The sequence below is a fragment of the Eucalyptus grandis genome, chromosome 3 (genome assembly GCF_016545825.1).
Source record: "Eucalyptus grandis isolate ANBG69807.140 chromosome 3, ASM1654582v1, whole genome shotgun sequence".
Taxonomy (NCBI): Eukaryota; Viridiplantae; Streptophyta; class Magnoliopsida; order Myrtales; family Myrtaceae; genus Eucalyptus; species Eucalyptus grandis.
Window position 1 is genome coordinate 55852051 of NC_052614.1, and position 23962 is coordinate 55876012.

The 23962-nt window shown below is 37.7% G+C and overlaps 2 protein-coding genes across 2 annotated transcripts; both read right to left on the bottom strand.

Annotated features, from left to right (window-relative positions):
* Positions 1 to 964: 964 nt before the first annotated feature.
* LOC120291976 lies at positions 965 to 10342 on the bottom strand. The gene is made up of 5 exons (XM_039309808.1): positions 10205 to 10342; positions 8738 to 8788; positions 8500 to 8579; positions 8017 to 8175; positions 965 to 1109 (listed from the first exon to the last, which is right to left on the bottom strand). The coding sequence occupies exons 1-5, from the start codon at positions 10340 to 10342 to the stop codon at positions 968 to 970; spliced, it is 570 nt and encodes a 189-aa protein (XP_039165742.1). The 3' UTR covers positions 965 to 967.
* A 7712-nt stretch (positions 10343 to 18054) lies between these two features.
* On the bottom strand, positions 18055 to 21836 carry LOC104431929. Its single transcript, XM_039310446.1, has 12 exons — positions 21618 to 21836; positions 21448 to 21509; positions 21119 to 21169; positions 20980 to 21006; positions 20651 to 20755; positions 20138 to 20245; positions 19923 to 19994; positions 19761 to 19811; positions 19569 to 19631; positions 19339 to 19463; positions 19033 to 19252; positions 18055 to 18848 (listed from the first exon to the last, which is right to left on the bottom strand). The coding sequence occupies exons 1-12, from the start codon at positions 21715 to 21717 to the stop codon at positions 18135 to 18137; spliced, it is 1698 nt and encodes a 565-aa protein (XP_039166380.1). The 5' UTR covers positions 21718 to 21836; the 3' UTR covers positions 18055 to 18134.
* Between the last annotated feature and the right edge of the window lie 2126 nt (positions 21837 to 23962).

The following is a 23962-nucleotide window of genomic DNA, read 5'->3' on the forward strand; positions in this document are numbered from 1 at the left end:
GACATGATGAGGGAAGATGCCAACGATGCCATGATCACCACACCAAAGGTTGGACCAAGGTTAAAGGTGTTGCAATGCCTGAAGCAAAAAATCAGATGCTTATCTCTTTCAATCATTTCGATTTCTTGGTGACGCAGGTGTGCGTGTTGTTGCTCCTTTTTGAACAAAACAAAGTGATAGCAAACAAGCATACCATCTATTTAGAATAAGAAAATTCCCATTGTGATTGAGACCATGCAAGGTCTTCCATGTCGTTGCTCCACTACAAAAAGGGGGAACCTCGATCTTCAATTATGTGAATTACATGCATGTATCATATCCACTTTGTTAAAAGGAAAGTTGCTTTTGGTATGATGGGGGATATATAATTAATGCCAACTGTTGGTCCAAAACATGTGTATGCGATGTTTATCAAGTGACCCATGCATATATTGACAATTGGTTCGTTGTAATCAATATTACTGTGAGGCAGAAAAATAAATTTATGTCGTTTGGTATAAGCATCTGATGAATGATAAACTCTCTTGCCACTTACTATCATCAAAAGAATATGTTAATTCAAATGAATTCCAAAACCATAGACTTGTTTCTTACTTATTATCAATTTTTTGTAAGGGACCATCCGAATCTATTAGGTGGAAAAAGCTCGAGATTAGCAGTTATAATCTCTTTAGAGTTAATCGAATCTTTCATTTTTGTTGACACTGGGAATTGTTCAGTTCTTTGACTGTCAACTCAAACTGGATAAGATCGAGCAAGACATGGTTGAGGCAGAATTTGCTTAATCTTGTTGGTCGACAACTATAGGTAATTGATCAAGGCGATATAAGAGAAAATTACGGAGTGTTGAATCACGAAGTGGTGAAACTTAATTCAGTTGACTAAAGAACCGAATTGGAAGTGAAGATTGATGGATCAAGATCGAGATAAGTGTTCCAAGTCATGAAGCCAATAATTGCAGCTACAATCATAACGGCCCGTTCATACGTGAACCCAGCATGATCACCAGTTCGCAGAGCCGTAAATATCGAAAGCCATGAATGATAATGGCCGAGAAACATGGACTCTTATAACCATCAGGAAGAGGGTTTGCAAGCTGTGCAAGAAACCTGCAACAAACCAATGAACACCAGTTTTTAGATAATTTCAGCTTTCTTTATAACTATTATTAACTGTTGCTAGTAGTTATAAGTACTAGAATTGTAATTCAAGCAGATTACCGCCAACAAATCAATGAACACCGGTTGTTTAATTTTATCTTTTTGTTATCTACACATTCTAGTACTGCTTTACATGATTGGTCATGATAGCCCATAATTTTGTATCTTTAATTTTCTCATCAATTTAGATTTCCTGTCCAAAAATCAATAAAGGACCCTGCAAGTTCTTTGTCGATCTCCATATTGATTCACATTTGGAAATGTGCTTTATCGATACTTTTTGGAAAAATAATTTCCTTTTATTTTGTTTGTTCAAAATGGTGAAAAAATTTGAAAAGTATAAACGATGGATGTTCCAAACGGGTGGTTATGAAGGTATGGAGGGATGTCGGAGCGAGACAAAATAAATTTCATGAGATAAAAGGATGCAAGAAGCATACTCCCACCATTTGCATTTTCTCCTAATCGGTGAATATATGATACTAAATTCGCATGATTGCGTGATGATGAAAGCAAGGATGCAAGTAATTGCAGTAGTGCAAGTGGTTGATCACCTTAATTCTAAATTTTACGACTTTAAGGATCAAAACCTGAGGACAAGACATATGCTAATGTTGTGTGGGGAATTTAGGAAAGGCAAAACGTCCCACGAAAGCCACGCGTTGGCTGTGATTGGTAGGAACAATAAGTCAGAGATTCTTATGCTTCGAATTTCACAATTTAGATTAAGATTATTTTTTATCAGAAAGCATATATACTTTAAGCTGCTTTATTCAGCGCCGCATCATATTATGTTTGCTTGAACAAAGGGATGGGACCCTTTTTCCCTTTGTTCGAGCTGGTGGGGAGAGTTCAATGTTAGGGAATTTGACGAATTGATTTTCTGCTCCCTACATATCCCGAATAGCTTTGCGTTGTTCCTTCAGGAAGGGAAAATCCAAATTATTTATGTTGCATCTTTCTTGTGATAGCCATTCAAAGGATACAGGGGACATTCTGATGAGAAAAGCTTGATTCCTAGAGGGGGAGGCTAAAGATGGGTCTCTTTCCATTTCGATACTCCATATGTAGTTCATGTACATTTCTTGTACAGTATGTTAGGGAGGCTTAAGCAAAACCTGCCTCTAAGAACAGTCTTAGGATTTTGCGATTAACACGGAAATCATTTTTAGGTTTGCAATAGCATTCCGATTCATTTTCAAATTGTTAAATGTATACGACTCTATGTTTGTGAAAATAGAGATATTCAATATCAAAGCACAAGTCAAATTTAAAATAACTAAAGCAAATGCAACCAACCACCGAAAACAAGGTGAGACCAAAAACTTTTAGCTAAATATTTAAGTATATACATCTTGAAAAGATTAACTAATATTTATGATTTTTTTTTAAAGTAGGCGGCAAGGGCCACCGCTAACCCCCTCAGTCCATCGAGATCGCAAACACTTCTTAGTTGCGATCGACCTACAAATATTAGTTTTTGCAATGTCCTATATGAGAGATTTTACTAGATCACTAGTTTAAAAGTTTATGACTGAAGTGTGGAAATAAAAAAAATATGGGAGATGGATAGGACTTGAAAAGATTTGAATTTAGAACTCTTGATTGATAAGTTGCAAAATTTTGTGAGATTAGTATCGATAAATTCAAAAACTTAAACTTCTAGAAGAATTACTATATTAGGTGAACCTACTAGCTATGGATTGAGTGATTTATGTCATAACGTTCATAGAGTTTAGATGGTTGAAAAAGGAGTATCGGTCATTGACTACCTAATGCAACCCTTGCCTTCTCCTTTGATTCGAGCCTGGGATCACCCAGGTGGAATGGCTTATATGAATTAATGTATATAAGTTAAGTTTCCTAAATAGTCTAGACTTGTATTCTTGGTTTTCGAATCTTTCATTTTTTCTGCATGGGCTGCTCTTTCTCTTTGTTATAGTTAGCAAAAGAAAGAGCAAAAGACAGGGCGAGTATTGATCATGGTCTTACTGCCTCTATAGCCAAAAGATTAATTGTACAATATTCTTGAAGATGGTCACACTTGTGAGCGGCGGACATTCACCTGTTTGATGTGGGACATGTGTAAGGTCTCGAAGAAATGCTTTTAAGAGGAAACGGAAGAAAGGAAAGATGTGAATAATCTAAGTTAAAAAAAATCATTTGTTTTGAGCACTCTATAATTACAAAAAACTAGTTGCACCTGAAGTTTGAATTCATGCTAGACCATTTGTGTTAGCCTAACTATGGGTCATGCTACTGAAAAAAAAAGAAAAAAAAAAAGACTCTTTGCAAGGACTAGTATACAAAGATTATGCGGCCTTGCTGCATATGCTATGGCCTTAGGTCTGTGTTTTATTGTGATGGGTAGACAACAAATTGTTGGGAAAAAAGAAAAGAATATATGTGTAGATGCCCAGATAATTTTTCCCACTACTATTTCTATGAAAATTTAATAAGATAAAATATTGAATGAAAGCAGATGAATAATAAATAGTACCAGAATTTTAACGTGAAAAACGTCCAAGGTGAAGAAAAAAAAAAAAAAAATCACGGGAATTGTATGATATGAAAATGACGTAAATTTATCTTCTAATTTCTTGTGATTGTGTAGATATGAGGATCACTTTGATTTCTTTCACAATCTCCCTTGATTTTCTAGATGTGAAAGATCACGTTGATTTATCTCCCAATCTCTTTTGATTTTTTTTTTCCTTTTTATTCTTTTTTTTTTACACACTCACTACCATACATATTCTATTACAGTATACATAATTGCATTGGCCAATTGAGAGTGACCTACTCAACACAAATGATGCATGACCATAGTCTTCTCTTGATCCTACAAGTGCAGTGATAATTACTTAATGACTAATTTATTTGGCTAAATGAATGGTCACGTGTATGTAGATTTTCTATCTTCTATTATGCTTCAATTCATGCCAAATGCATAGAATCTCGATACATTTTTTGCTTGTTGTCTCCTAAAAATCATCATACACACTAATCATTCTTCCTTTTAAAGTAACACAAATTGAGATGGTAGAGAAATATAAGTTTGCATCCATCCAAATTCTAAACTATAATATGATAAAAGAATCTAAAATTTATGTTCTATAGATCGCTCCCCACCAGAATGAATCTTCAGTTTTCTTCACCTTTAATTTTTATCAGGATTGGTAAGATAATTATTCCAAAGATATACATGTGGAACTGATTATGTAATATAGAATGAAAGAGGCAGACCATCAGGCAAGGACACTGTCGGAGTCAGTGTTCCAAATTTTGAGAGAGAGAGAGAGAGAGAGAGATGTGTCGTAGTAGCAAGGTTTGAAAAGAGAGCAGATAAGATTTAGAATCACAAGATGCATTGGTAAACGGTAACTGAGTAAATGAGTCTGGTTTGATATATCTGGAAAAGTGGTCAGATTCAGAAAAGATGAAGACTTCCTTTGCTCTCTCTCTCTCTCTCTCTCTCTCTCTCTCTCTCTCTCTCTCTCTCTCTCATGAATGAATGAATGATGATAATAAGAAAAGAATAAGAAGAGAATGGGATGAGGAACCCACATTTATTCCCTCCCCGCCTTTCCCCATCTATATAAAGCCCCATGGGTACAGCTTCTTCATCTCATCAGCAAAGCCAAAGTCTCTTAATTGTTCTACGCTAATGGAACAGTAAAAAGGGCTTTCAGTTTGAGAGTGCAGTGTCAAAATTAGGGTTTTTAGTTTTATGTTTGTGCAAGTGAGGAAGGGAGCAATCAATCAATGGTTGAATGGTTCTTGCGTTTGTTCCCCTTGAACCTTTAAAGGGTAAGGGAGGTGACAGAAGAGAGTGAGCACACATGGTGTTTTCTTGCATGGTCATGCTTGAAGCTCTGTGTGCTCACCCTCTATCTGTCACCCCACCTCTCTCTCTCTCTCTCTCTCTCTCTCTCTCTCTCTCTCTCTCTCTCTCTGGCTTGCTCGCGTGTCTGCGTTTCTTTAATCTTCATGGTTGTCTTTTAGGATTAGGAAGTCGGACTTTTATTTCACAGATCTCCCGGAGAAAATAGATGCTTAAAGATGTCCGACTCTCTATATTCAACAAAATAATTCAAAATTCAACAAGATACAACAAAGCTTTCAGGCCTTTATGACTCATACTCCTACTTGCAATAGTCCTTTGATTGGCAATAGTTTTCTTGCACCAAGTTGATCAGCGAAGATCTTGACTGGAGAATAAAAATATTATATTGTACAATACCCAAATCCTAGGGACCTCAGTCTTGGTCAGATGGGGTGTTCTTCAGGGTAAGCCCTAACATTATGTCTGTTTGTCTATGTTTCTCGGTGTGTGCCTTTCATTTTCCCTTCCTAGAATGTTATTTTTTTCCCTGAGATGAAAATCTTTGTCTACCTGTTTCCTATTAATTGCATAATCATATACAAAAGAAATTAAGTTGGGGAGAGAGGGAGAGAGAGAGAGAGAGAGAGAGAGAGAGAGAGAGAGAGAGTCAGAAGTTGTTAACATGTGATGGGGAGTGAAAGGGCCATCATAAACTTCTTCTGCTTCCTGTACTTGTGTCTTTTCACTGCTGATACCTCTTCTGGGAGTGTACAGGCTGTTACTAACAAGTGTTACATACCGCATCACCATCTCGTTCCATCTGTAGGAGGTTGTTCAGACTGGCTGCCACAAACTCTATCATCCTAATTTTCCTTTTTTCCTTTTGCTTTACTGGGTTTGTGTTCATTTATTGTCTTTTTTAATGAATATTGTTAAACGACTGCGTGAGGTGCTTTTATTAAACTCGCTTAACGAGGAAACCATCGATTCACACTTAGCATGTTCAACAAGTGCAACGCTTTTTTTAACAAAATCTTTATAATTTAGGGCTGTGCTTTACTTTTTAGGTACAGAAGGCTTATTCTCATAATCGTTTGGGAATTGACAAGTGGTGGAGATTGATGATCTTTAGAAAGATGAACCCAAACAGTTGGGGCCAAAGTCTTATGGTGACATGCTGGACAAGAAAAATGAAACTGAGGGCTTTCAGATGTTCGGATAGATGTTTGGATTGTTTGAAGAAGCTTCTTGTACAATTTGGCAAGTGCAAAAGTTAGTGTTTTTGCACTGAAGAATGAACCCAGTTCTCTTTCAAGTTCTACCAATTAATTTGATTGTCCGTAACCAAAAACAGTTTATTTCGATTGTAGACGGATTCATCCTTGTTCAAAGTCTAGTGCAGCAATAAATTCATTAAACATTTCGCCTAGACAGTGCTGAAACATCTAAAGAACAAGTTAATTTAATTGGATTTTGATGTTATGTTCTTTGGGGTCTTCATTACTTTAAATTGGTGACAGACGTAGTGCAAGTCCTAGACGCTCTAGCATCGGTTTACGATCGAATTGCTTTCATGGAATGAATCTATCTATCAATTATGTCAGCTAGGGTCAGAGCCCTCACAAAACACGAGTGTTTAACTAGTATAAATGCCTTCTCTTTTCACTTTGTCAAGAGCTTTTGATCTGCTTCTCCTTATTCTTGTTTAGAAGTGTTTGTTTATCATAACTTCTTTGTATTTGGTTTGAAATGTATTTATCAGAATTTCTTTGTATTTATTTATGGCTCTTTTCCAAAATGAGGCATTTGCAAAGCCTGAGCTCAAATCAAATCCAAAATCCACAGGAAAAGGCAAATTAAAGAGAAACCTACGATGCATTCCCTCAAGCACTAAACAACATATGTTCTAAATGTAGGCATCTTATAACAGCACATCACCAATTAATGAAAAAGTGTCATGAACAAAGTTCCCAACTCTACCAAGCTAATCACGGTCTATATACATAGATATAGGAAATCCTGCAACACAAATCAATGCAACTGAATCATTTTGCTCTTGAAGCCAAAGATGATTCCCTAACTACAAGAAATTTCCTCAGTTCTTGTTCCGTGTGGCAAAACCATGTATCAGTCCAACAACCATAAAACTCAATTAAAGAAGGCAGATACCTCAAACCAGGGACGAGGTTTAACAAACATCTGGTCGAGACCACAAGAGAACAGAATACGAACCCTGAGAATCATTATCACTCAATCTCAAACTACATGGTGCTCAATGCCATACTAAAACTATAATTGTCAATGACACTTCAGCAAATCAAGAGCCGACAACTCCCCGAGATGACTCACCTGAAATTCCCTCAGGGCACCTCTCTACTAGCCTAAAACCATTCTGGGAAGCAGCGGCACAAAACGTGGCAGAGAAAAAGTGCCAAAAAGAGGCAAAATTGCTTCAGGAATATATGAGACATCGGTGCCTATGATGATGTTGAAACCTTCATCGTTCACTTTTTTTTTTTTTTTTAATTGCTTCTTTATGGCCCCTATCTCCCCACTCTAGGCTCTTAACAATCGATTAAATAAGGAAAGGTAGAGCGACATTTGAAGTGACGTTTTGCATCAACAGGTTGAGGGGCTTTGTATCTACATCAGTTGCTACCACGAGGTCAGCAGATCTAATAGCCACCATCGAGGAGATGCATTTACAACCACAGCCTATAACTCCAAAACTTTTTTTCCTGAAACAATGTTTGGTTTTCTAGCTTGGACGGTGGCCATCAATTGAGCTGATTCCCAAAGCATTAACCCAGTTGCCTTGCGTGTGTGTTGAGATTCTTTGGACAATACTCTAATGCTAAAGTTTTCCCCGTTAAGACGGACATGGAGACCTCAGTCAGCAAATAAATTATTTAAAAGGTGAAAATCCATTGATAACTTGAAAGCATATACAATGAGAAGAGGCAGAATACCTCATTTCTTGATCCATAATATGCAAATATAGACAGCATTACTAATAAGAGAAACCTTTACCTCCTTTCAGCAGAAGATGAAATTACAAACATCTCAGCTGCAACCCCTTCAGATATATCAACCTCAATATGCTCAACAGGCTCCTTTGAAGCATCCAATGACATGTTGGATTCAGTATTTTCTTGACTGGGGAAGTCAACTTCAGTACTGCCTGGATTGCTGCCAGAAAAGTTTTCAGCATCTGAAGGGTAAAATACAGCTTGGATCCATCATCTGAAATGAATTGCAACAAGACGACAATCATACCAACAAAAGCAACAGGACACTTCTGAAATCAACTTTGAAAGTGAAAAACATACCGATTTATTACCAACTCTCTAGATCGATTCTCAACTTGTCTGTTGGCCTCAGATAGACTTGGTAAGAACTCATTAAAGAATAGAATGCACGCTGCTTTGAAAAAGGAAAAAGAAAAAGAAGCAAAGAACAGAGCGTCAAGATTGACTCATTAAGAGGAAAAAGAAAAAGATAGCATCCACAAACAGATCGCAGGAAGTGACAATGCCATCACCCCTGACATAAAAGTTCTCGCTAATCATTTGATCCTTGCAAGCGAACCTTTCCTGTCAGCAAAACAGGTAGACACAGGAAACTGTGTAAGTTTTAGTAAAAGAAGCGTGAGGCCGCACTAAAAAAATTGTCGGCAGATTTCTTTTCTAGACAATAAAATGCCATACTGAATGAGCAACCGGAGCAAGATTTTTTTTTTTGGTTGAACAACCTGAGCAAGATCACCAGTGGCATAATCATGGAACAGAACGTGACCCTTTGGCTGGAAGCAGCAACACTACATAGTAGTTATATCTCCTCTCAGGATAGTAACTTGACCGATTAGAAATCAGTTTATCACCTATTTAATTCTGAAAAACAGGAAGGTCTCCTGCCTTGGGAACCCTTCTTATATTCTGCAAAACTAGATGCATTTTTCCCTGGAGACACTGCAGATAGCACAAATATCTGCTTTAGGTAACTGATCGAGCAAACTCTAGATTAATGGCTTAAGTATGAGCTAGCAATAGCAGTTCATTAAACTACCAAGACGTACTGAAGTTAGGTCATTACTTCCTTCTAATTACCATGTCACAGCGTCAACGGAAGATGGTGGAATTTGCAGGCTCAAGTCATCAACGGTCAAATCACAGGCAAACGGGCCAATTTGTGTTTCTTTGAAGTCTTTATGCATCTGTATTGAGCATAATAAAAGGTAAAGCAATGCTAAATGTATCCTGGACCACGTCCATCTAACAAAAGCAAGATTCGATTTCTCTCAAGCGTTCATGCTGCTATTAACAAATCCCTAATAATTTTCATCGTTTGAATTAAAATATAGCCAAACTTTTCGAGCCTCGATCTATTTTGAATTTAGTTTTGCTCCTTTGGCCTCTCATTTATGGCAAGACATGCGTATGATGTCGTGAACAGGTCCACCGCTTGGAGAGGATTTGGGACAATTCGGAAGGCGTCCCGCTAAATTGATAAGGGATATGCACGAAAAACACATCCACTTGAAAAATATCCCTATTGACTCCTTTTCTGGCAGTGATAAAGTTGTCCATAAGTCTAAATTTTAATGTATCTTTTGATTTGTTAACTAATTCGGGATTGTGGGAGACAAAGGAGATTATGGCCATGATTAAAGGCGACATAAAAGGGATGCTCAATATGGGAGTTTTAGGTGTGCTTTTATCAAGCCGTGATCACCAGAAACTCAATAGTTTCGATGATTAAAATTTAATTGTCAAATTTGACTTCAAATTAAAAGTAAATGAATTGATGTCACAACGACTTTGTAGTATTTGAACTACTAAAACAATGTGAAGATAATAGATTAGGAACAAATGATAAACATATTGCATGAAACTTTATTGCATTACAACAGATGGCTTATATTCTTGGATGCCATGCTCCCTTGACGACTACAAACATAAACTTCTTAATGAAGATCCACTGAATAGAGCAAGTAAAAATTTTACAAATGGAAAGCTTTTATAAACATAGGCCAGTGCCAGAACCGAGAAACCTAATCGATTTCAAGTTTGCATTCAAAGTGCAAACAAAATCTAATCTAGATCAATCTATTACGAATAATATTCTCATCTTTGAAATATGATGCCTTGTTTGCTCGTGAATGCCTCAGTTGATGCTGTTTGTTGATTGGTTGTTGTGTATTCTTCGTGCTTGTTTATGCCTTGATTGCTTCTGCTTCTTTTATGAGCCATTCCATTTTGCGTCCTGATCTTTCCCTGCAGGAATCTTTAACTGTCTTTCCTTGCGCACTATTTTTGGGATGATTTGTAAATTCTCCTGAATCCTCAGCCATGGTCATCTCTTGGTCGACAGACTCTCCTTTACTTAACCTTTAACTTTTATTACATTTCCAGTCAATTTATCGTGGGTAAGAAAATCACGATCAATAAGTTCATCAGGCACTCCATCGATGAGTCCTATAGTCAATTGTAATGTTATGGCCTTAATGATTGATGAGTCTAGTAGGCATCAATCAATTGGACCCTATGGGTGCAGTGTATTTGTCATGACCCAGTTTTAATCATTAACTTCTTTATATTTGGGTCTAAACTTTGATTCCAATGTCAACTTAGAAAATCCTTTAAACAAGATCTTTCCTCACAAAGAGTGATTTAAGCCAAATTGCAAAAGTTTTGACTATTAGTTAACAAACGCGAATTGGGATATAAATTCTTAACAAATTCCAGCAAGAGCCAAACATGTAACGATAATATACATGGAACGGTTTAATTAACTACTTAACTAAATGGGGTGAATAATGATACTTCTTATATATACACATACATGGACGCCCTTCTCTTATACCTACATCTATAATATCTCACGCACACAGTTATTCTTTATAAATATGGGCATATTTGTATAGGCCTTCTGTATTTTATGTGGTTAATTTTCCCTTGGCCAATGTTTTTTCTGTGTCCTTCTGGCAAAATATTTGATCTGTCTGTGCATGCCCCCATTCCTTCGCCACCACCCGAAATACTAAAGAAAACATTTTGTCTAGTGCGAATGCAGCTCTCAAACCAAAAAGACAAAAGAGCCACTAGACAAAGTTCAATGAATACAATTTAACATTCTCAATTTTTAAATATGTCCATTCCAACTGAATTTGCAAGACATGATTTCATTTATATCAGACAATGGAAGGTTGGGGTTAAGCCAACAAGAGACTTATCCCCACGATGCCACGTGGACACTAACTCTGCAAAGGTCATGCCATCATCAAGAGAGGCCCATCCTTGGCTAGTGGCCGAAAGTGAGAAAAGAAAGAAGAGAGGATAGAATCAGAGAAGAAGATGCCCATGATGCCATGATCACCACACCGGATGTTGGACTAGGGTTAAAGGAGTTGCAATGGCCGAAGCAAAAGATCAGATGCTTATCTCTATCAATAGTTTAAATTTCTTGGTGAAGCAAGTGTCTGTGTGAGTGTGTGTTGTTGCTCCTTCTCGAACAAAATAATTCTAGTGATAGCAAGCAAGCATAGGATCTATTTAGAATAAGAAAATTCCCAATGTGATTGAGGCTATGCAAGGTCTTCCATATCATTTCTCCACTATAAAAAGGGAAATCTAAATCTCCTTTTATCCACTTTGCTAGAGGGAAGTTGCTTTAGTGTGTCTCAATGGGGATTTGCAATTCGTATCAACTATTAGTGTAAAGTATATTTATATGAGCGCTGTTTATCAAGTGACGCAAGCATTTATTGAAGATCGATAATAATTTATTGCGGTCACCATTATAGCAGAAAAATCAGTTCCTGCCATATGGTACAAAAATCTGATGAGTCGTATACTCTAGTGCCACTTATTATCATCAAAAGAATATGATAGTTCAAATGAATTTTTAAAACAGATAGGGACTTGTTTCATACTTGTTATCAATGTTTGTAAGTGACCATCTTAATCTAGTTAGATGGAAAAACGGTCAAGATAAAAGATGACCATAATCTCTTGTTTTGAAAAGTATAAATGTTGAATTTTCCCAACGGTTGCTCATGAAACTATTGAAGGTAATTGGAGTGAGACAAAATAAATTTCAAAAGAAAAAAATGATGCAACATCTCTTAATTGGTAAATCTATTGTACCAAAGTCGGATGGAAGAAAGGATGCAATAAAGCCTAGTGAGTGTTTGATCACCTAAATTCTTAACTTTACTACTTTAAGCATAAAATCCTGAGGACAAAACCGATGCTCAGGATGTGTGGGGAATTTAGGAAAGACAAAACGTCCCACAAAAGCCACGCGTTGGCTGTGATCGGTAGGAACAATGTCAAAGATTCTTACGCTTTATATTTCCCAAACGAGTTAATCATTTAATTATCAGAAGGCATATATACTACGAGCCGCTTTATTCTGCGCCGCATAATATATGTCGACTTGAACAAAGGGATTGGACCCTTTTCCCTTTATAGAAGAAGGTGGGGACGGATCAACGTTAGGGATGTTTTGGTTTATTGTTTTCTGCTCCCCACGTATCCCAATAGCCTCGTGTTGTTCCTTCAGAAAGGGAACATCCGATTCCTTACGTTGCATCTTTCTTGCAATAGCCATTCAAAGGATATAGTGGACATTCTGATGAGAAAATCTTGTGATTCCCAGAGTGCCAAAGATGGGTCTCTTTCCATTTTGATACCCGCTATGAGGTTCAATGCACATTTATTGTATGATAGTTCAAGCACATTTCTTGATACCCACTATAAGTAAAGCCTACCCCTGAGAACAGTTTTTGGTTTTAGAAACATTTTTTAGAAACATATTTGTATATAAGTATATGTTTCTGAAAATCTAGATGTTGGATGTCAAAGTAAAAGTCATATTTTAAAGTGCTTAAAGCAAACAAAATCAACCACCGAAAACAAGGCAATACAAAAACTTTTGGCTGTATACAAATCTTGAAAATATTACCTAATATTTATGATTTTTTTTTTTTTTTTTAAAAAAATTAGTGAGCAGGGCCACTGCTAGCATCCCTAGCATCATAGTTGCAGTACCTACAAATCATAATTTTGTAATACCGTGGGAGATTTTACAGGATGGTTGTTTTAAAAGTTTATGACTAAAGTGTGGAAATCTATAATAAGGGAGATGGAAGAACTTGAAAAGATTTAAACTCATAATCTGCTTATTCAAAATTATGTAAAATTTTTGTGAACCACTATCAATTATTTTAAAAACTTAAATTATTAGAAAAATGTGTGGTTTAGTATTTGAATACTTTACTAAGTTGGGCAAACCTATTAGTTACAAATTGAATTATTTATGTTATAATATTCGTAGAGTTTAGATCGTTGAAAAAGGAGTGTCAATTGTCAACTACCCAATGCAACCCTTGCCTTCTCCCTTAATTCAAGCTTGGGATCACCCAAGTGGAATGACTTACATAAATACATATCTATAACTTAACTTTCCTAGATAGTATAGATTTTTTCAACTTGTATACTTGGATTTGGAAGCTTTCATTCTTTCTGCATGGGCTGCCCTTTCTCTTTGTTATAATTTGCTAAAGGGGAAGCAAAAGAAAGATTGAGTATTAATCATGGTATTATTGCCGCTATAGCTAAGAGATGTATCAAGTTGTACAACATTCTTGAAGATGGTCACACTTTCAAGCGGTAAAAATTCACCGTTTGATGTGGTACATGCGCATGGTCTCGAAAAGATGCTTTTAGGGAGAAATGGAAAGAGGAAATAAGTGAATGATCTAATTACAATAATCATTTGAGAATGTTTTCTTTTTTAAGCACTCTATAATTATTAAAAGGCAGTAGCAACTGAAGTTTTATGGGTCATGCTACGGAAAGAAAAACGAAAACCATTTCAAAGAGGAGTATACAAAAGATTATCCGGCCTTGTGGCATATGGTTTGGCCTTAGGTCAGTGTTTTATTGTAATGCGTGGACAACAAATGATGCATGACCATCGTCCTTTCTAGATCCTACAAGTCCAATGATGTTTGATATTTTTTTCGGTCATTACAATGATGATTGACTACTTACTCTATTTTTTGTTGGGCTTAATGAAATATTATAATGTATAAAGGTTTTCTATCTCATTATTATGCTGCAATTCGTGCCACATGCATGCAATCTCAATAGATTTGCCCAGTTTCTAATTTGAATAGACTGTAAAATATGATAAAGAATCTAAAATTCCTGTTCTATCGGTATGTACCCACCAAAATAAATCTTCAGATTAATTCACCATTAATCTTTCTCGGTATTGTTATGGAATATGCTTCCAAAGACATACATGTGAACTGATGATGTGATGAAGTAAGAGGAAGACCACAAGGCAGGGATACAGTCGTAGTAGCTAGGATTTGGAGAGAGAGGAGATAAGATTTAGAATCACAAGATGCATTGATAAACGGTAACTGAGTAAATGAGTCTGGTTTGATCTTTCTGGAAAAGAGATCAGATTCAGAAAAGATGAAGACTTCCTTCTCTCTCTCTCTCTCTCTCTCTCTCTCTCTCTCATGGACGATGATAATAAAAAAAAAAATAAGAAGAGAATGGGAAGGGGAACCCACATTTATTCCCTCCCCGTCTTTCTCCATCTATATAAAACCCCATGTGTACAGCTTCTTCATCTCATCAACAAAGCCAAAGCTTCTAATTGTACACTAATGGAACAGTAACAAGGGCGAGTTTAAGAGTGCAGCGTCAAAATTAGGGTTTTTAGTTTTATCTTTGTGCAAGTGAGGAAGGGAGCAAGCAATCAATGGTTGAATGGTTCTTGCGTTTGTTCCTCTTGAACCTTTGAAGGGTAAGGGAGGTGACAGAAGAGAGTGAGCACACATGGTATTTTCTTGCATGGTCATGCTTGAAGCTCTGTGTGCTCACTCTCTATCTGTCACCCCACCTCTCTCTCTCTCTCTCTCTCTCTCTCTCGGGTACGGGTGTGGGTGTCGGTGTCGGTGTCGGTGTGTCTGTCTGTCTGTGTCTGTCTGTGTCTGTGTCGTTTTAATCTTCATGGTTGTCTTTTAGGATTAGGAAGTCCGACTTTCACTTCACAGAGAGAGAAGTTGTAAACACGTGATGGGGAATGAGTGAAGGGGCCATCATAAACTCTTCTGCTTCCTGTACATGTATGCTTTTGACTACTGATGCCTCTTCTGGGACTGCACAGGTTGTAAACATGTGATGGGGAGTGAAAGGGCCATCCGGAATGATCGGGCATAAAGCGTTTGTAGTTAAATCCCAGAAATATTTACTGGTTCCCGGGGGAATATGTTGGTCTAGTAGAAACAATTAGAGGGTCTAAATTGATCAGTCGCTTGGATTTAATCCAAAAAAGTCTTCTGCTTCCTGTACATGTGTGTCTTTTGACTGCTGATACCTCTTCTGGGACTGCACAGGCCGTTACTAACTAGTGTTGCATGCTGCATCACCATCCCATTCCATCTGTAGGAGGTTGTTCAGAATGGCTGCAGCAATCTCTATTTTACTAATGTTCTTTTGTATTTTTCTTTGTTAAAAATTTGGATGTATGTGTGGATGATTGTTTGTGTTTTGAATTTGTGCAAGTGTGTGTAGGTTATGATTTGTAGAGGAGGGACAAGGTCCGAGTTATGATGGTTGAAGGGACACAGTTTATTCAGCACAATATAGTTTGATGCAGGTGTTGGTGGAGGAGCATCTTGATATGGATTTTCATACTCACATTACATGAATGATTCTAAGCTCTATTTATAGGGAAAATCCGCCGATATTAGACATAGGACAATCTTCGCATGTTTTTCACCAACACAATTCTAGATTTTTAGACATTTCTATTCAACTTGGACACCACTCTTGACTCTTCTTCACCGCCTAAGCCTCTCTTTGACTTCCTTTTTTCTTCTTCAATAAGTTCTTGACTGCTGGAGTTTGATAAAGAAAATTTGCTTCATTCTTTCAGCTGCTTGCCAATGAAAACGTGTTTCCCATGCATGCATGTAGATTCTCTAGCTTGTTCTAGGATTTTCTCTGGTACTTTTCACAAAGTCTTCAAGTTCAACTTGGACTCTTCATCTTTTCTTCTAGAAAATTTTTCTGCCCATGTAGTTGGCTTCAACTTTGACAAGCAATTGTCTAGCTTGTTTGCACGATCTCAAGTCTTTTCTTCATGATTAAGCAGTAATTTCTAGATTTTGTGGAAAATGGATCACAATTTCCAACGTTCTTTTTGCTCAGTTTGGTGTGTGTTCATGATACTGTCCTTTTTCTCATGCTACAAGGAAAGAATGTTGTGAACAATCTGGTCTCGGGCCTTCTACTGAACATGTTTAATAAGGAAACATTCAATTTTCAAAGTATCAATTATGCATCTCACCAGAATAGTCAGTGCATTAAATATTTTTAAGTTTTACATTAAGCCTGTTTAACATGTCCAACTTTTTTAACAAAATACTTATTATATCGGGACCTAACTGTACTTTACAGTCACGGAGGGCTTGTTTTTTAATTCATCTTTGAATTGAAAAATGAAGCAGGTTGATGATATCCCCAGATCAGATGCAACAAAACAGTTTGGGCCAAACTCTCCTGGTGAACTGTGGAAGTGAAAGACATGGGATCAGTTTTTTAGTTTCTTATGTTTCGGTGGGTGCACAAGTTGGCGTATTTGCAGTGAAGAATGAACTGAGATCTCTGTCAAAGTCTTCTGCCGATTTCTTCCATTGTCTGTAACCAAAGAAGTTTCTTTTGACTGTAGCCAGATTTATCTTTTTAATGTTAGAAGTCACCCCCCGCAGATTAAAGTGCTCCTAATATCAAGAAATGCAATACCTGTTTTGCTAAAACAGAGTTCGACCATCCTAAGAACAAGACAATATAATTGGATCGACCTTTTTCAATTCTCCATGGTATGATAGGAGTTAGCCGAGTTGATAACTTGACGGAGTCAATTTTGCCTTGGGAAACATAAAGCAGCAAGTTCAATTCCAACTCAGCATAACCGAGGAGTTATACATTCGTCCTGGGTCTCTTTTGTCGCAATGAGGATGATTTGTGCATGACCGAATTCGAAGGTGAACATGATATGATATACTGAACTTGACCTACAATGTCATTCTAGATGGATCTATATTGAAAAAACCAAAGAACCTTACATATAATAGTAATCACTAAGCTCCTTTTAAGCGGGGCTTGTTACGTGAATTTCTTACAACATTGTATTATATTCCATGCCATTTTAGCAGCCAAAAAAAAAACGAAGCCTATCACCAATAAGTAATCAATGATCTTCCTTCACATTATATGTTCTCAAATGTTTCTAGGAAAAGCTGCCCATGCATCGCAAGATCTTCAGGGGTTTCTGTGAGTGACCCTATTACTTCAAATTGGAGACCAGACGTACGGAAAGTCCTACTCCCACTAGTATTGGTATATGATCGAATTGCTTTCATGGAAGGAATCTATCCATTATGTCCAGTCGGGTCAGAGCCCTCAGGCAAGAAGAGGGTTTAACTTGTATCGATGCCTGGTCTTCTCATGACTTTGTCCAGAGCTTTTGATCCGAGGCTCGTTACTCTGGCTTGAAGCTTTTGTTTACTTAAAACTTCTTTGCATTTGTTTATAGCTCTATTCCAAAACGAGGCATTTGCAACTTTAGGCTTGCCTCAGTCCAACTCAAATCAAATTGTATAGAAAAGGCAAATTATAAAGTAATTCCCTCAAGAATTAAAAAAGCACATGTTTTAAATGTTGGCACTTATACAGCCACATCATCATAAGTTTCATAAACGTGTCCAAAATCCAGCAACACAAATCAAATTGTATAGAAAAGGCAAATTATAAAGTAATTCCCTCAAGAATTAAAAAAGCACATGTTTTAAATGTTGGCACTTATACAGCCACATCACCATAAGTTTCATAAACGTGTGCAAAATCCAGCAACACGAATCAATGCAACTGAATCATTTTGCTCTCGAAGCCGAACATATTCTATTCATTACAAGAAATTTCCTTGGTTTTGTTTCGTGTGGCAAAACCATGTATTTAAACAAAATTCAATAAAAGAAGGAGATGGCTCAAATCCGGTACCAGCTTTAACAAATGTCTTCTCAAGACCCAAAAAGAACAGAATATGAACTCTGAAGATCATTGTCACTCAATCTGAAAATACATGATGCTTAATGCTTTACTAAAAGTATACTTGTCAATACCACTTTCAGCAAACCAAGAGCCGACAACTCCCTGAGATGAATTACCAGAAATTCCCACTGGCCACCTCTCTACTAGTTGAAAACCATACCGGGAAGCAGCAGAGAGTATAGATGGTTCATCAACTCGGCGAAAAACATGGCAGAGAATAAGTGCCGATGCCTGGTCCTCTTCATCGCCTCTGTTGGTTGAGATCAGTTCTCTTGCAGTGGCAAAAAGAGGCAAAATTGCTTCAGGAATATATGTCACGTCGGTGCCAATGATGATGTTGAAACCTTTGTCGTTCACTTCTTTGACTGCTTCTATATGGCCCCTATTTCCCCATTCCAGGCTCTTAACAATCAATTTATCAAGGAAAGGTGGAGCTATATTTGAAGCAACGTTTTGCATCAACAGGTCAATGGTCTTTTTATCTCCATCAGTTGCTACCACGAGGTCAGCAGATCTAACGGCCACCATTGAGCAGATGCCTCCACAACCACAGCCCAACTCCAAAACCTTTTTTCCTGAAACAATGTTTGGGTTTTGGGCCAGAATGGAGGCCATCATTTGGGCCGATTCCCAAAGCATCAACCCAGTCGACTTGCATGTGTGTTGATACTCTCCGGACAATACTCTTATGCTAAAGTTTTCCTCATTAAGACTGACCTGAATTGTCTGAGAGGAAATAATAACAAAAACTAGTGTCACTGTTCAAGACAATAGATATGGAGACCTTCGTCTGCAAATAAATCCTTTCAAAGGTGAAAAACCCGAAATCAGATGCAATGAAAAGAGGCAGAATACCTCATTTCTTGATCCATAATATGAAAATATAGATAGAATTAGCAATAAGAGAAACCTTTAACTCGTTGTCAACAGATGATGAAATTCCAAACACGTCAGCTGCAACACCCTCAGACATATCAACCTCAATATTCTCAACAGGCTCCTTTGAAGCTTTCAATGATATGTTGGATTCAGTATTTTCTTGACTTGGCAAGTCAACTTCAGTACTAGCATGATTGCTGCTAGAAAGGTCCTCAGAATCTGAAGGACAAAATACGGCTTGGACCCATCGTCTGAAGTCAAATGCAACAAGATAACAGTCATACCAACGAAAGCAACAGGAAAATTTTCTGAAGCCAAATTAAAATTAAAAACATACCGATTCATCACCAACTCCCTAGATCGATTCTCAACTTGTTTGCAACACAGACCAATTTCCTTCACATCAAATCCATTGTCCTTGAATAAACTTGCTAAGAATTCATTAGAGAAATAGAATGCACGCTGTGTTGAGGAGAAAAAGAAAAAGAAGGAAAAGAGCATCAAGATTGGCTAATTAAGAGGACAAAAATAAGAGATAACATCAACAAACAGATCACAGGAACTGACAGTGCCATCACCCCTGACATAAAAGTTCTCGCTAATCATTTGATCCTTGCAAGTAAGCCTTTCCTGTCAGCAAGCAGTTAGACACAGGAAAATGCATAAGATAGAGCAAAAAAAGGGTGAGCAGCTGCACTTAATAAATTGTCAGCAGAAAAGAAATTTCTAAATAATAAAAGGTTATACTGAAAGAGCAACCTGAGCAAGATCGCCGGTGGCATAATCACGGAACAGCACATGGCCCTTCGGCTGGAAGCAAAAACAGTACATTGCAGTTACATCTCCTCCAGTGATAGTACTTTGTCTGATTAAAATCAGCATATTAGCAGTTTTATTCTTACAAAGAGGGAGGTGTCGTACCTTGAGAACCCTTCTTATATTCTGCAATACAAGATGCATCTTCTCCGGAGACACTGCAGATAGCACAAATATCTGCTTTACAATCAGCTAGTGAAACAGCATAACAAACTGACCAAGCAAACTCTGAATTGATAGCACAAAATATGAGATAGCAGTAGCAGCTCGTTAAGCTACCAAGATGTACTTAAGTAAGATCATTACTTCCTTTTAATTACCATGGTCACAATGTCAATGGAAGATGGTGGAATTTGCTGGTTCAAGTCATCAATGGTCAAATCACAGACAAATGGACTAATTTGATTTTCCTTGAAGTCTTTATGCATCTGTAATGAACAAAAAAACGTCCTGTCATTAAAGAAATGCCAAATGTATCCTGAACTATGTCAATCTAACAAATGCAAGTTTTAACCACATCCAATGACATATACATCCAAATTGTACATCAGACCTTCTGGAACTCATATTTGGATGGAACAACTAGCAGGGCTTAATTATCGATGATAAGAAGCTAGCAAATGTAGGTTTAGGGATCATATATTTGTAATTTGGCACTGACATCCAATTTTTCCCAAGAACCTGATCCTCACACCCCCACACCCCCCTCCAAAAAAAAATAAAAAAAATTGTCCGGCCCAGCAATCCAGCAGGTGGCATGTGAGCTCAGAAAACAGCGATCAGACCTTAAAGCAAACAAAGAGGCAGATAATGACAAGAAGAAGAAATCAAACCTTAACCAAATTAACAGCACGTGGTGAGAAATCGCAGGCATGAACAAAAACATCTGGGTATGTAGCGACCAATGGAAATATAGTGTTTCCAGCTCCACAACCAACCTGCACAGACCATTAGCATCAATCTTGATTAATGCAACCAATAATTTAGACCCGACAAACACCATTTATCTGCAATGAAGACGAGTTCTCAACATAACAGACCAACACAAGAGTGAAAGATTTTATCCATACAAACCATGGAGTAATCTTATGATTGGAAAATTTATCGTATGTAATAAGTGTAACGCCGTGTGCAGAAAATAAACAGGGCACCAGTTGCTTACCTCCAAAATAATCCTCTTCCCTGCTCCCTGACAAAACAAGAATCTGTTGAATCAAAAGCACTAAACAAAATCTCCACCATCCAATAAAACTCCAACTTTGCAAAGTGAATTACAGATAGCAAAAGCTTTCTCAACTCACAGAGAAATAGTGGCCCCATTCCTTGTCCAAGTAGTGCCGATCTTTGAAAAACTGTGGAGAGAGAGGGAGGGAGGGAGGGAGGTGACATTAACAAAACAAGCAACAATAGCTAAAGCAGCAAAGGGCACAAAGAATGAACTGAGCAGCTTGAAAAAAACAAAGTCATAACTTAACAAGCAGCACCAATGCTCCTATCAATTTACTTGCAGACCAATCAATCACCCAAAAGATCTAAACTTCAGACCAGACCAAAAACAATAAAAAATAAAAAATAAAAGTCCATCTCAATCAGAAAGCAGGCACAAGAATTATGGCCAGAGCCAGCAAACCTTGTCCTGGTGTCTCTTGTAGAAGATATCCCAATACTTCTTAGCCTCTCTCTCGTACTTGTCTGCAGAATCAAAAGGAACCCAGAAGAGAAAGATCGCATTTTTTAGCACCATTTCCAATCAGAAAAAAAGAGGCCACAGATTGAGGAGAAGGGCAGAGCGTTTGAGACCTCTCCAGAAAGGGGAAACTCCTGTGGCCGAAGTGGAGTATATCTGGATCTTGGCGTTGGGTTCTTGCTGCTCTGGACTCGCCTGGGCATCGGATGACATGGCTGGTGAGACACTTGCCTGAAGCAAAGCTCTGTTTTCTTCGCAGGTGAGGATCGGATTCTGATGGGCGTGGGGGTTTGGAGGCAGGGTTTGGCTTCGGTGCACTGTGCAGTCGTCAGAAGAAGTCCCAGCTTTTTCATCTTTCTTTTTTTACTTTTGTTCGAATTTTCATCTTTATCTAAAAGAAAAAAATACAAAAAAGTATGCCTCAAATTTCATCTACCGGCAAAAAAAAAAAAAATGCTTTTACCCAAGACAAAAGCTCTTATTTTGAAAAGACCAAATTACTCCTTTGGAAATTTCAAACTATAAAACTCTCCCAAAACCCTAATATTTATTACTTCCGATTTCATTGATGTAACTCCAAAACCTAATATTTATTACTTCCGATTTCATTGATGAGTTACAAGGTATGAATATCATTCACATACAAATTCAATTAAATGAAAACATAAGTAATGTTCGTATTTGTAATCACCAATCGAAGAGTGATTTATGATAAATTTCTCTGATCGGGGACGAAGGAACACATGGCCCTAAACTTTGACTATATGAGCAGGAATAATTGGGATGTTCATCAACAATTCATATAATGAGCCCCATTAGTGAAGGAGGGAAAGATGCATATGCTGCGTGGAGTAAACCCAATTATCTAAACACAATTGGAAGTTACCACTCATGCAAGTTACCTACCAAAGAACTTTCTAGATAATCTAAGCACAGTCGAATGATTAATAAAAACCTACGAGCCCTTAGCATTGTTCAAGACTGAGGTAGACAGACCTAGCAAAATGCCAATATAAAAATGAACATGTATGTGAAAATTTGATTATCAAAATTTATTGCAAGGTCAACCTAACCATCACACATTCGTGCCTCGAAATATGAATTTGAAAATAATGTGAGAAGATGCTTTGAGAAATTAGACCTCATATATTTGGACCTTCTTGTTCCAAAATCTTTCCAATAATCTTCCACAAAATTATCATAGAGACAATCAACTCGATTATTTGAGACACGTGTTTATGAAAATCTAGAGTTAATCTACACCGAGAGTTAGGATAGGTGGCCGGTTGAATCCCAACCGAACCCTAGAGGATCATAATCTGATTCGGGATTTTGGATTTGCGGAGTGGGATTGCAATTTCCATTTTTGACAACCCTTGAGAATTTTCGGCAATATTTTTTGTAAAGTACTTTATCTTAATCAAGTAAGTACATCATTTATCTCCCTATTTATATATCTATATGTTAGAGGAATCGCTTGGAATAGGTTTGGGGTTTCTTTTGAACGCGGAATCGATCATATGGAACTCGACGATTCTCTCCAAGATTCTAAAAGCCTTGGAGGAAAGACACCATTTCTCCAAATTTTAAGCTCTTCCGGTTTCTTGGGGATTTCATTTCACTCCTTTGTTGCGGTCGAAATCCTTTGCCCTTATATTCAATCAACAAGCTTTCGTTCTGTTCTCAACAACAGTGACCCTCGACCTCAACCAGGCGGCCTCTACTTCGGCGACCAGGTGAGCACAGATCTAGAGTTCTAAGTGAGACAACGGGTAGTGTTTTCATGTGGGCAAAATCGGAACCCAAAAATATTAGTGAGACAACGGATTTCATTTGGACCTTCTTTTTCGCCGCAGGAGGCGACGGCCGATGGGCTATGGGTGGCGATCGTGCGACGGCAGTCCTACGACGACAGCGAGCAACGGCGATTGACGATCGCAACGGCGGTCAAGTGGCAGCAACGGTCGACGGTTGCCAGCGGTCCTACGGCGGCCGTCGGCGATCGGCGACGACAACGGCAATCGATGGTGGTCGTCAGCGATCGGCGACGACAACGGCAGTCGATGGTCGGCCGTGGCCAATGGGCTGTGGGCGGCAGAACAATGATCAAACGGGAAGCTAGTCGACGGTCGGCCAAATATGGCCACACGACCGAAGGTGGCTGGCGGTTGTGCAACCAGCCAAGGCCGCAAAGCAAGTAAAGAAAACAAAAGAAAAAAAAAGAAAAGAAAAGAAAAACTAACTTATTTTCAAGCTACCTTTTGTGCTTTTTCTTGTTCCAAATCTATTTATCGGTATTTTTTATTACGGGGAATAAAAAAAAAGTTAGGCGTACCAAATAGATTTGTTTTTTTTTTTTTTTCCGAGGAATAAAAGAACAAATTGGTAGGAACAGAAATTGGGAGGAACAAAAAAGTTACCATGCAGGCCCCAAGCGTGTTCTTATACTTAGAAATGG